The sequence below is a fragment of the Peromyscus leucopus genome, chromosome 4, assembly GCF_004664715.2.
Source record: "Peromyscus leucopus breed LL Stock chromosome 4, UCI_PerLeu_2.1, whole genome shotgun sequence".
NCBI classification, from domain to species: domain Eukaryota; kingdom Metazoa; phylum Chordata; class Mammalia; order Rodentia; family Cricetidae; genus Peromyscus; species Peromyscus leucopus.
The window spans coordinates 16,515,303-16,528,683 of NC_051066.1; the positions used below are offsets into that span (position 1 = coordinate 16,515,303).

Sequence of the window (13,381 nt, forward strand, 5' to 3'; positions counted from 1 at the left end):
TTATTTTGCTACACCAGTTATTCAAATTATTTATTTATAATTCATACCATTGTCAGATGCAAATACATAAATCTTTACAATATTATTTCTGCCAGGAATAAGTCAAGGTTTTTCCATTTCATGGCAGAAGGTAAATCCTAAGATGTATAATACAAGCTTATCCAATTAGGGATTATTCTTGCACTTGCACACATTCACAACACCCCCCCCACACACACACACGATAGAGAAAGGGGCTCTACATGAGGTATGAATAGACCACATATGCTCCTACAACTCTTGAGAACCTGAGCATCTCTCTAACTCCTAGAGTTCCTTCATTTGAAAAGGAAGGGGTTATGATGTTTCATTACTGCTTTCTTTTAAGTAAAGGAATGGTACCCTCCTTCTTTCTTTTTACCACTTACATGATATGTGTTTATTCCACTTGGGTTTTCGTTTTCTAGTTGAAAACTCAGTCTTTAGCACATATTATTAGTATAACCCCCTTTACCTGTCATGGTTTTTTTTTTTATGGGACCTTTTGCCGATAGGGAGCTCCATAACCCTGAGATGTGCGTATGTGGTATGTGCTCCACTCTAGGAATACAGGTTCCTGCTTGGGGTTACAACAGATCTTGCCAGCATGTGCCTTCTGTGCTTCTGTTTTCTATTCTGAACAAATGAACAAGATCTTGTGCTATTGATAACTTTACTAATGTATTTTTTTTTCTGTAAAATGCTCTTCATTCTCTTTTTACCTTAGGTGTTTACTGCTGGTTTCTATTTTTCACAGTGTCAACTCTGGAAGTTCATGCTCTAAGAAGTGCTTCTATAGTTTCAACCCAGAAAAATGTTGCATGACTTTTCATTGACTCTATGTCTTAATGTTTTTAGAACACTGTAGCCTCTTTTTTTCATGTACGTACATTATATATTTCTACTGTTGCAGAGTACTTAACTATGCAAAGATGTATTATATTTATGTTGCAGAATATTTGTTTAACTATGTAAAGATGTGTTGCATCTCTTTAATTATGTAAAGATGCCTTGAAGTCAGTATAACACTGTAGATAATGGGTTTTTGATGGGCTTGATGCTTATGTTTCTCTTTTGAGTCCATGGAGATTAATGTTCGTATACCAAAGATGCTGGAATCTAGACACTAGTTTGACAATCTCAGTCTTCAGTGAGTTGTGTAGATGTTTTCCTCCACAATGGAGCTTTGTAGTCATTTTTGTGGAGAGCAACCTATAGTTTTGGCAATAGCTTGGGTTGTTTGGGTATTACCATGGGGCCCCTCTGGTCAACAACTCAATTAGATGTAACCCAGTCTTGATTTCTGTCTTGACTCAGTTTTTATTGGATAGTGAGATATTCAGTTTCCATAAATTTGTATACTTTCTATTGTTTTTGTTGTTGTTGATATCCAACTTTGTTCCACAATGGTCAGATAAGAATCATGTCTCCTAATATGTAGCCAATCTTGGAAAAAGTTTCATGAGTTTCAGAGAAGAGAGTATAGTTTTTAGTGTTTGCATGGAATGTTCTGTAGAAATATACTAGATCTATTTGATTTATGATGTTATTTAACTCCTGCATTTCTCTGTTCAGGTTTTGTCTTGATGACCTGTCTCTTGAAGAGAGTGGGGTACTGTAGTTTTTCACTATTACTACATTAGGGTCAATATGTGATTTTAGTATAGTAGTATTTCTTTTATGAATTTGGATGCCCTTGAGTTTGGTGCATAAATGTTTAGGATTGAAATATCCTCTTGGTGAATTTTTCCTTTAATGAGGATGTAGTGTCATTCCCTACCTCTCCTGATTAATTTTGGTTTGTAGTCTGTTTTGTCAGAAATTAACATAGCTACTATGCCTGCTTGCTCTCTGAATCCATTTGCTTAGAATACCTTTATTTTTTCACTATTTTATTCTGAGGGTTTATTTATTTTTGATAGTGAGGTGTGGGTTTTTAGGATTTAGAATGGATCCTGTTTTCTAATCTAGTATTTTGACTGGGTCATTTTATTTGGGAATTTAGATCACTAATGTTAAGAGTTATTAATGAGCAATGTTGGTTAATGAATCTTTTTTGTTGTGGTGGCATGCATCTTTACCTCCTTTTTGATAAACCTTCATGAAATTATTTAGAACTTGTTTTCTGTTGGATAAAGTTAAACTTATATTCTACTACCATTCAAAGAGATTTATTAGTAGACAGAATTTGCTTAAATTTGGTTTTTTATCACGAAATATTTTTCTTTCTCTGTCAATTGTGATTGATAGTTTTGTTGGGTATGATACTCTGGCATGGCATCTGTGGTTTCTAGAGTTTGTGGAACATCCATCCAGACCTTTATAGATTTCAGAGTCTTTATAGAAAAATCAGGTGCTATTCTTATGGGCCTGCCTTTTTATGTGACTGTGTCACTTTTCCTTTCAGGAATTTGATCATTAAATTCTATTCTTTGTTCTGTACATTTAGTGTTTTAATTGTTACATGTCATGGGGTGTTTTTGTTTTTTATGAGTCTTACTAGGTGTCTGTGTTCCTCTTGTATCTTGATTGACATATCTTTCTTTAGATTGTAGAAATTTTCTTTTATTATTTTTTAAAATAGTTTCTGTGCCTTTGACCTTTTTTTCCCTCCTTCCTCTATGTCTATTAATTGTAGGTTTATTCTTTTCATACTTTCCCAGATTTCCTGATATTTTCTGCCTGGATTTCTTTAGATTTAACATTTCCTTCTACTGAACTATGCATTTCTTCTTCTTCTTCTTCTTCTTCTTCTTCTTCTTCTTCTTCTTCTTCTTCTCCTCCTCCTCCTCCTCCTCCTCCTCCTCCTCCTCCTCCTCCTCCTCCTTCTTTTTTTAAAGACCTGAAATTCTCTTTTCCGTATTTTGTAATCTTTTTTTGTGAGGCTTACCTTTGAGATTTTGTTTAACATCCTAAGCATTTCATTTCCAGTTTTATTTTAGTTTGGGTTTTCCTTAGGTATTCTATTTCTTCATTAAATTCCACTTTTATGGCTTGAATTATTTTCATTTTTCCAACTAAAATTTTGTGTTTTCACTGTCTTCATTAATGTAATTCTTCATATTCTCTTTAACTCCTTAAATATATTCATAATTGCTGCTAATTTGAAGTGTAGATGTAACCAAACATCTTATTAAATAAGAAACACAGAACCAATGTAAAAGAGAAAGCCAAGAGGTCAGAGCTCAGAGCTAAAACCTTACCCTTCCTCCTGCAGTAGTCCTACCTCTCCAAAAGAGACCTACTTCCTGTGTGTTTGTCTTTAATATAGTCTTTCTGTTCTGCCTTCTCATTGGTTGTAAACCCAAACACATGACTGCCTTGTCACTGCCTGTAAGTACAGCCCTCCAGCTCTTAAAGGCGTATGTCTCTAATGCTGGCTGCATCCCTGAACTACAGAGACTTAGCTAGCTCTGCCTACCAAGTGCTGGGATTATAAGCGTATGCCACCACCGCCACACTCTTGCTATGGCTCTAATAGCTCCGACCCCCAGGCAACTTTATTTATTAACATACAATTAAAATCACATTTCAATACAAATAAAATACCACCATATTGAAGTCTTTTTGTTTTGCTTCAACTATATTGCTTTTCTCAAGGCATATTTTAATAGGGTTGTTGGATTATGGAGGAGGCATATTTATTGATTGTTTTTGTCTATTCTTTGTGTAGGAAACTAGGCATCTGGAGTCATGAAGCTTTAAGTATTTCTTGGTGTCACTATCTGGTCTCATTTTAGGGGGTGTTTTCTGTTCTTTGGTTGATGTTGTCCACTCTGGATCCTATCCAAGTGTGGTGATTGGAGGTTCCCAAGTCCTAGCCAAGTGTTGTTGCAGTGGGGTTCCTGGTAAAGAACAGCTCTGGATCTCAGCCAGTTTTGGTGTCTATTGGCTCCCTTCCTAGTAGAAAACTTTTCAGTGGTTTGATGGACTCACAAGGAATGGAAACTTGATAGAAGTAAAAGCTAATGGGACTGTGGGAAAGAACTAGTGGGACCCTGTGTCCCCCAAAGATGCAGAGTTCCAGGAGGATGAAGGGTTAGAATTAGAGGTCCCCATGAGAGTGCTGCAACAGCACTAAGGATAAGTCTGGAGATATGGGGATGAGGAACAGGAATGGGAATAAAAGTTGTCTACCTGACTCCTAGCCAATATCACGGCTGTGGGTCCCTAGTAGAGAACAGTTCTGCAGGTCAGTGAAGTCACAAGGGATTGAAGCTGGAAGAGAAAGACTGAATGATGTAGTAAGGATTGTCCAGGGTCTACACCAAGAAGCTTAGTCACTAGGGGGCAGAAGTGTTCTGGGAGGAACAGATTCTTTGGGCAGGCTGTAGCAAAATAAGAGTATGTCTGGGAAAACTGATATGCAAGATAGGAAGGAAGATAATGCAGAGGCTTCATAACTACTTGGCCCACATAGATTGAATTTATTTAATGAATACATGGATTGAGTCTATTAGAGATGTCATTCACTTGTTAAGACAGTAACCAGTGTTCAAGCAAAAATAAACAGATTATCCTCTAGTTGTTCACTGGCTATAGCTGTAAAACTACATGAAATCAGGATAGAAACCTATAAAATACAATTCACTTGACTCACTGTTTATGAGCTGATATCCTGTCCAGTATTCCAGAGTAGATCCTATTATAGTTATAATGCTATTGATCACGTTATATCTTATGCACAGCTAAAAGAAAAACTATTATTGTTATATCTTATGCACAGCTAAAAGAAAAGCTATTATTGTTCATTATCTTTATTTCTTGCTCAATGAATATCGCTCATCTATTCTCTATGTTGAAGGAAAATGATAGAAAAAAACCAAATGCTTACCTGCGTGATACTTTACTTATAAAACAAAGCCACTAACATGCAACAACAATAAAACTAGACATCTGTGTGTGGTGGCGCATGTCTTTAATCCCAGCACTTGGGAGGCAGAGGCAGGAAGATCTCTGTAAATTAGAGTCCAGCCTCCTCTACAGGCTAGTCCAGCCTAGTTCCAGAAAAGCTAGTACTGTTACACAGAGAAACCTGTCTTGGAAAACAAAACAAACAAATAAAAACCAAACAAAGAAATAAACAAAACTAGAGAATGGTAAATTACATAAATAAAACCATGCTTCCATTCAAGGACTATAAAAAAACAAAGCCTGACTTTACAACCTGATCATAAGTGTAGATTCAAGTATAGAAAGGTTAAAAAAAAGCAAACATTTCTCATAGAAAAAAAAAGAGACAAAGAATAATCATTGAAAGATATTTATTCATTCACATTTCAATGAAAGTATTATATCACTTATTAGGGCATTTTTAAAATATGAGTTGAAAACTTAAAATTCAAAGAGCTTATGGGGAGTTAACATTAAACTAGCAGTAAGTAATATTTGCTTTCATATTTAAATATAGTTTTGATATGCTAATTATTAAAAGCTATAGTTGATGTTTGTATATGTTTGAATTTTCCCATATGTTGGCAAGTGAATTGGTTAAAATTTAGCTTGAGAAGATGAAATTTGCATATTTAATATGTATTACACATATTCAGAGAATGAAGTGTTAGCATTCAGATTAGCCCCTTGGGGACCTGCTCAGCATCTTGACTATCTTAAGTAAAGTCCTTTTTTAGAGAAAACCCCTCCCGCTTCTCTCTCTTCTTCCTCCCTCTCTCTCTTGTTTGAAGTAGTGCCCACTTCCTCTCTTCTTTCTTCCCTTTTCTCTTTCTCTTCTTCTCTTTCTTCCCTTCTCCCTTCCTTCCAATAAAACTTTCCATGTGGATACCCTGTGTCTACATGGTGTGAGTAACTTTCCACTGTGCCACACCACCACCTGTCACTCTGTTTGGCATGCCTCACCTGCCCCAGAGCACCTTGGCTCAAACCTGCCAAGGCCTTTCATGTGCCATTTTATAAACATAAGTATCCACTTACAGTAACCCCAGGACATTACCTTGTTTTCTGTTATTAAGTACAAACTTTATAAACCTGAATATCATTGTTAGTTATTTGCAGCGCTCTTACCCTGCGAGGAAATGTTATGAAACACTACAGAATCTACTAACATGAGTTTTATTAAGATATGAGAGAGACAGATGTGCTCAGGCCTGCGGGAAAGACAAGTGCATAAAAAGAGGAGCCGGGAATATGGCGCCGGCTTATAAAGGCTGGGCTGTGCCTGTGTACACAGGCTCATGTGACTATTCTACGAATGCACATAGACCACATGGTTGTGCTGCACACTTTATGCAACCATGCAAAGCCACAGGGTCCTGGTCACGTGAGACATTTTGACCTGGAAATGGCTATTTTGACCTGGAAATGGCTATTTTGACCCGGAAATGGCTAGGCGGAAGTATTTAGGCCCGCCAGACATGGGGGCTTATTGTGAATCTCTATCATCCTGGACTCTTGTTTTTGTTTTTTTAAAGAAAAAAAAATGGCGCATGAGTGGGTATGGAACATTGTTTCTCTCAAAGACTTCTTCCGGCTGAATAGTGGGCATCGGTTGGCTCTTTGGGGAAATTGGGAGGGCAGCTTTTGAAGCCCTGGGATGATGGTGGGAGTCCTGGAATGAAGTTCTGTCGTCCCCTTGTTCTGCAGCTGTCCATCCTTCCTGGTGTAGCTGGAAACCTTTTATCTGACAAGATACTGGTGACATAGAAAAAGCTTAGAGAAAACAGAATCATTATTATTTTGTTTTTGGAGTTGACATTTATCTGAGGTAGATCTGGCCTGCTCAGATGGAGATATGTGACATTTATTTGAGGTAGATCTGGCCTTAGTACTCTGCTAAAATTTTACCTGAGACAAGCCTTATTAGAGGTAGTTTATTTAAGGCACCCATTTCCTTCATTAGTTTAGCATTTAGGAAACGCAGGTGATCAGTTGTTGAGTATTGAACAATGATAGACTGTTACATTACATTTTTCCTTACTGCCTGGATATTTCTGATGGTCCTTTTTGCCTCCTGCTCTGTGTGACCCTAGTTGGGAAAGGAAGGGGTGATACCTTATTTCTCTGGAATTGGTGACAAGGTAGTGGATCCTGATGTCCTCTGGAGCTTGAGAGAACAAGGCCCTGTTGGTTTTGATGTATATGAAGAGCGATTTTTCTGGGATGGAGGTGAGATAAAAGGTTTTAGATGAGACAGGTGGACCCAGTGAGGAAAGCCCTCAAGTTTAGCAGCTCTAGGAGTCACAAGAATTACCTTGAAGGGTCCCTGCCACTTAGGGGAAGGGGTGAATGGTGCTGGCCTGGAGGAAAGAGAAGAACCTGATCCCTGCTGTGGATTGGAGGTGGACAATTATTGTCACATGGCTGAGGTAATGAACAGTCTGCGTAGATCCATAGGATAGACCTTAGGTGACATAAAAGGGGAGTTAACAGGCTATCTGGAATATTTGGAGGGTTGGATAAAAGACCTGATGTTAGAACTGGCTTTCCATACATTAGTTCAAATGAAGAAATTGAAAGAGGCTTTTTAGGAAGAGCCCTGAGCCTGAGAAGAGCTAGAGGCAATAATCTTACCCAGTCGAGGTGAAGTTCCTATGACATCTTAGTAAGAATAGTTTTTAAAGACCGGTTGGTATGTTCCACCTTTCCTGAGGATTGAGGATGGTATGGGATATGAAAATGCCAAGGAATGTTAGGAGCCTTAGCTAGTGTCTGAGAAATCTGAGAGGTGAACTCTGGGCCATTGTCAGACTGAAGAGAAGAAGGAACCCCAAACCGAGGAATAATTTCTCGGAGAAGGAGGCCTGCAACTGTCTGAGCCCGCTTATTAGAAACCGAATATGCCTCCACCCAATTTGAAAATGAGTCTACCATCACAAGGAGATATTTAACTTTCCTGACGGTGGGCATATTGGTAAAATTGAGCTGCCAGTCAGTCCCTGGAAGGGAACCTCTAGCCTGGTGGCTGGGAAAAGGCTGACTCCTGTACTTGGTGTTGGGATCAGTTTTTTGGCAAATCTCATAAGAGGCAGTAATAGTTCTTAAGAACTGTAAGTCCTCAGAGGTGGGCTGCAGGTGAGCTTTTATAAATTGAGACAGAGCAAGATTATTAGGATGAAAGAGCTGGTATAGATAGGAAAGAATTTGCCTAGTGTCTGGAGTTCCCTGTGAGGGTGTTAGTTGTACTGTATGGATTCCCTGTGGTGGGTGCAGTGAGACTTGGCCCTGGAGGGCCACTGTCCTGGCTGCCTGGTCAGCCCAGTTGTTTCCCCTAGAGATGATAGACTATCAGTCTGATGAGACCAGCAGTGGGCAATTCCTATAGCCTTGGGGAGGTGGGAAGCCTCCAGTATGGCCATTATTTGGCCTGAGTTAGATATGGATCCCCCTTTGGCTGTGAGAAGGCAACGCTCCCTCCATATAGCAGTGTGGGACAGGAGGATATGAAATGCATATTTGGAGTCTGTGTAAACATTTAGAGATTGTCCCTGTGCCAATTGGAAGGCACGGGTGAGAGCTATCAGCTCAGCCTGTTGGTTAGTAGTGTGTGTGGGTAATGCCTGTGCCTCTATTATCTCAGTATCTGACACTACGGCATAGCCCACTTTACAGGTCCCTTCATATAAAAAAGAGCTGCCATCTGTGTACCAGGTATAAGTAGCCTGAGGCAATGTGCCCTCCTGTATGTGTGAAAGGTGAGGTAACAGTTCCTCTAAGGTTTCAGTGCAGGAATGAGAAGAATAGTCAGCATTAGGTTGAGGGAGGAGGCTTGAAATATTAAGAGGTAGACAGGTCTGGAAAGTAAGTGTGGCATCCTCTAGTAATGCCACCTGGAGAGAAAGAACCCGGGAAGGAGGTAAAGTTTGTAGGCCTTTATAAGCTAAGAGATGGGACAGATTATGATGAGAGAAGACTGTAATAGGTGACCCAAAGCTTAGCTTCTTTGATTCCTGAATAAAGAGCTCTGCAGCTGCTAAGGCACAGATGCAAGGATCTCAGCCCTGACTGGTAAGGTCTAACTTCTTTGACAGATAGGCTACAGGTGCAAAGGAGGGTCCCAGCTGATGCCCTAGAGTTCCCAGGGCAAATACCTCCTTCTCTGTTGCATAGAGGGAGAAGGGATGGGTTAAGTCTGGAAGATGAAGTGCTGGGGCCTGAAGAAGAGCCTGTTGGAGCTTCTGAAAATGTTTAGTGACAGGATGGAGGAAGGGCTCATGTGGTGAGCCCTGAGCTGCCTCATATAAGGGGTGGGCAAAGAGAGAAAAAGATGGAACCCAAGACCATAGGAAGCCAGCAATTCCTAGGAAAGACAGAATCTCCTGTTTAGTAGAAGGGACTGTAAGAGACTTGATGAGACGCTTTCTGTCTACAGTAATAGTCTTATGGGTTGGAGTAATAGACCAAATAGGTGACCTGTGGAGTTGACAGCTGAACTTTAGAAGGAGATACCCTGTAACCCCGGCTGGATAAGAAATTTAGGAGAGCAGAGGTATTAGTTTGGCTAACCTGTAAGGATAGGCTACAGAGTAAAATATCATCTACATACTGTATTAGTTTAGAGCCAGGGAGAGCCAGAGAAAGCAGATCAGAAGCCAGAGCCTGACCAAATAAGTGTGGACTGTCCCTGAATCCCTGTGGCAGAACAGTCCAGGTCAGCTGTGTAGACAGGTGAGTGTCAGGGTCAGTCCAGGTGAAAACAAAGATTTTTTTGAGACTGAGGACTGAGAGGAATAGAAAAGAAGGCATCTTTGAGATCTAGAACTGAGTGAGAAGTTCCTGAAGGGGCAATGGACAGGAGAATGTAAGGGTTAGGCACTACAGGATGGAGAGGGATCACTGCAAAGTTAATGAGCCAGAGGTCTTGAACTAGGCAGTAGGTTCCATTAGACTTTTTAACTGCAAGTATGGGAGTGTTAAAAGGTGAAGAGTTAGGAGGAGCAGCTTTTGCCTGAGAAGGTCAGAAATGATAGGCTTAAGTCCTCTTAGGCTCTGGAGTGAGAGAGGGTACTGAGCTTGGGTGATATATCTGGTAGGGTCCTGTAGCTGGATAGTAATAGGCTGATGGTGCCTAGCAATAGAAGGGTTCTGGGTGTCCCAGACTTTTGGGTCTATCTGAGAGGCTATCAAGGGAAAAGAACTGTTAGAGTCAGTAGAGTGAGTGGCTAGGAGAAGGAGGAGGGGAGCTGCTGGTGCGTCTGGGGTGAGGCAAATGTGGGCAGCGAAAGAAATGGATGCTCCTACTTTAGCTAGAAGATCCCTTCCTATTAAAGGTACAGGGCAGCTTGGCACCACTAAGAATGTGTGTGTGAGAGGGATGCCTCTGAAAATGCAATTAAGTGGTGGTGTCTGATGAGGTAGGTAAGGCTGTCTCCCAACCCCAACAATAGGGAGATGAGAAGGAGAGGTAGGCCAGTAAAACTCTCTCAGGACAGAGTAGGTAGCTCCGCTGTCCAAAAGGAACAAGATGGGGTGCCCATTTACTTTTATTACTACCCTTGGTTCCCTGTGTGAGATGGGAGTGGCCGGGGCAGGAACTGGGCAGTGTCAGTCCTTGCTGTAGGCCAAGCCTAGAAAGTCAGCTGGAGGGTAGTCTTCGTCTGGCATTCCTATCTCTCTTGGGACATTAGGACAATCAGCTGAACAGTGACCCTTTTGGCAACATTTTGGACAAGGCCCTGTCGGTGCCCTTCGTGGGGCAGTGGTGCAAGCCCGGGCCCAGTGGCCTTCTTTTCCGTACTTGAAACAGGGACCAAATGGCTTTCGGGAAGCTGGTCAGATAGTGTTTGCCAGCATTTGGCAGCTCCTTTTCTGGGCCTTCTCATCTCTCCCATGGTACACCTTAAATGCTCTCGCTAGCACATCTGCCTGTGGGGTCAGAGGGCTGTAAACGTTTAAGTTTAGCCCTAATGTTGGGGAAGCTCTGTGAGACAAAGTGGGTCATTAGGTCATTAGACCCAGGGCTCTCTGGGTCTAAGCTAGTGAACTGAAGTAAAGACTTGGTGAGACACTCTAAGAAGTGGGACGGATTTTTGTCCTTATCTTGAATTATCATTTTTAGTTTTTCATAGTTTACTGGTTTTGGGCAGTCTTATGGAGGCCTGTCAGGAGACAGGTAATAAACCTATCTCTGGCTAGAGAGACACCCTAGCTGTTATAGTCCCAGTGTGGTTCTTGGTCAGGAACCACCTTGGCTCCTGGGGGATGTGAAAGGTTATTCTGGTGAATTTTGTCTGCATGGGTCCTAGCCTTTTCCCATACCTGCCTGCGCTCCTCAGGAAGTAAATTTATTAGAAAGTATCATGTATATATCATGAAAGGTGAGCCTAGAAGATTGAGTTATATATTGAAACTGTTTAATAAAGGAAGCAGAATTAGAAGAGAAGAACCCAGCTTAGTTTCTATCTGAGAGAGTTCTGCGAGAGAGAATGGAACACGAACCTTAATCAGTCCATCTACACCAGCCACCTCTCAAAAAGGAAGAATAGTGGACGGGTTTGGATGGCTGGAATCAGGCACTTTAGCAGTTCGAGAATGGGTAGTTGGAGGAGTAAAGTTTGGAGCCAGGCAGGGCCTTTGGAAATGGCCGTTGCTGAGGGAGAAACAGCTGCTGCCGAGGAAGAATCGGCTTTAGAGGAAGAAGAATCTGGAAGAGGAGCTGAAGGAACAGTCACCCTAGGAGTAGGGGTGGGAGCTGGAGGTTGGATAGGTGGAGGTTCGTTAGCAGGATCTAGAGTCAGAGATTCTGGAGTCTGAGAATCCTCTGGTTTAGGCATAGCTAGGAGCATATGAGCAGGAGAGAAGGAATCCAGAAGAGAAGGTTTAGCACTGAGAAAGAAGAAAGCTATGATATAGGGCAACTCTTTCCATTTGCCTGTTCACTGGCAGAAATTAGATAATTTCTGTAAAATATAGGGATCTAAGGAGCTGCTCGGTGGCCATTTTTTGTTATTTTCTAAAGCATATTTGGGCCATCTCTTAGTACAGAGACAGATAAGCTTAGGAATATTTAAGTAAGGCATTAAGCTGAGAGGTATCAAAGCTTCAAGAAGAGAGCCTAAGGGAGAGGAAGGACTGATAGGGTTGGAAGCCTTACTTCCCATGTCTGCAGCAGAGGCAGAAAAATAAAAAAAAAAAATAAATAAATAAAACCAAATGTGATCCGGAGCCAAGGACCCAGGCATCCCTAAGGCCCAGGACGGATACCGGGCACAGGCAGCTGAACAGCTCATCAGCCAAGAAGCAGACCCCCCCACCCCCCCATCCCCCGCACTCTGTGAAGCAAGGATTCTCTGGGAATCTGGAACAGCGTTTAACACTTCATCAAGCCGGAAAAACGTGTCACTCCCACACAGCCTCAGGACGAACCCAACGGTGGTGGTCTAACCACAAGGAAGATCTCAAGCTGCAGATACGGGAGATGGCTAGAAATTTAGGGCCGACTGTAGCCAATAAAGACCGTGGTCGGGGGTTTCCCCGGTTTCAAGAATACTTAGTGACATGCCAGACATTCAGTGGTCATTCTCACAGATTTAGGAAACCATTTACGCTGGCCAAAAAGTGGGGAACTCACCAATCGGAGCAGCGGTGTTGCATGGAAATCATGCAGCCAGTCGAATGGACATTGGTTTGGTGCATACAGAGCAGACAGAGCAGAGTCCCCAGTTTCCAGGTTTTCAGGTGCAGGAAGTGCCCATTTCGTCATGGCACCAGATGTTAGTTATTTGCAGCACTCTTACCCTGCGAGGAAATGTCACAAAACACGACAGAATACACTAACGAGAGTTTTATTAAGTTAAGAGAAAGAGATAGATGTGCTCAGGCCTGCAGGAAAGACATGTGCATAAAAAGAGGAGCCAGTTTATGAAGGCTGGGCCACACCTGTGTACACAGGCTCATGTGGCTACTCCACGCATGCGCGTAGATCACATGGTTGCACTGCACGCTTTACACAACCATGCAAAGCCATGGGGTCCTGGTCACACGAGACGTTTTGACCCAGAAATGGCTATTTTGACCCGGAAATGGCTAGGTGGAAGTGTCTAGGCTCACCAGATATGAGGGCATATTGTGAATCTCTATCAATCATTGTATCAAATCTAATGATCCTGTCATATACATGCAGGGCTGGTAGTGGAGAGGCCTTGCTCCCAGCTTGTCATGAAGACACATTGGAATCATGGCTCAGAACATCTGGATTTTGATTTTGCCCTCCAGTTAATGAAACCTTGTATCAGGACAAATCAGTCAGTTGTTCCTCCTTTATGGAATGGGAACAATTACATTTTCACTACTTAACTAAGGATTTGCAGGAATAAAATGGATACAGTCAATACAGACGTAAAGACATAAAAAATATCTGTTACAGAATATAAAACTCATTCCTTTCTTTGTCCTTTTCTGTTCAAGAGAT

At 41.6% G+C, this 13,381-nt stretch overlaps 1 protein-coding gene across 1 annotated transcript in view; it reads right to left on the reverse strand.

The window, feature by feature from the left end:
- LOC114692727 (DNA (cytosine-5)-methyltransferase 1-like) overlaps nt 1-12,673 on the reverse strand; it is a 41,211-nt gene extending 28,538 nt beyond the window's left edge. The window contains 3 exon segments of the mRNA XM_028868642.2: nt 11,562-11,746; nt 12,242-12,350; nt 12,542-12,673. Coding sequence (XP_028724475.1) covers nt 11,562-11,746; nt 12,242-12,350; nt 12,542-12,673 — 426 coding nt within the window.
- Between the last annotated feature and the right edge of the window lie 708 nt (nt 12,674-13,381).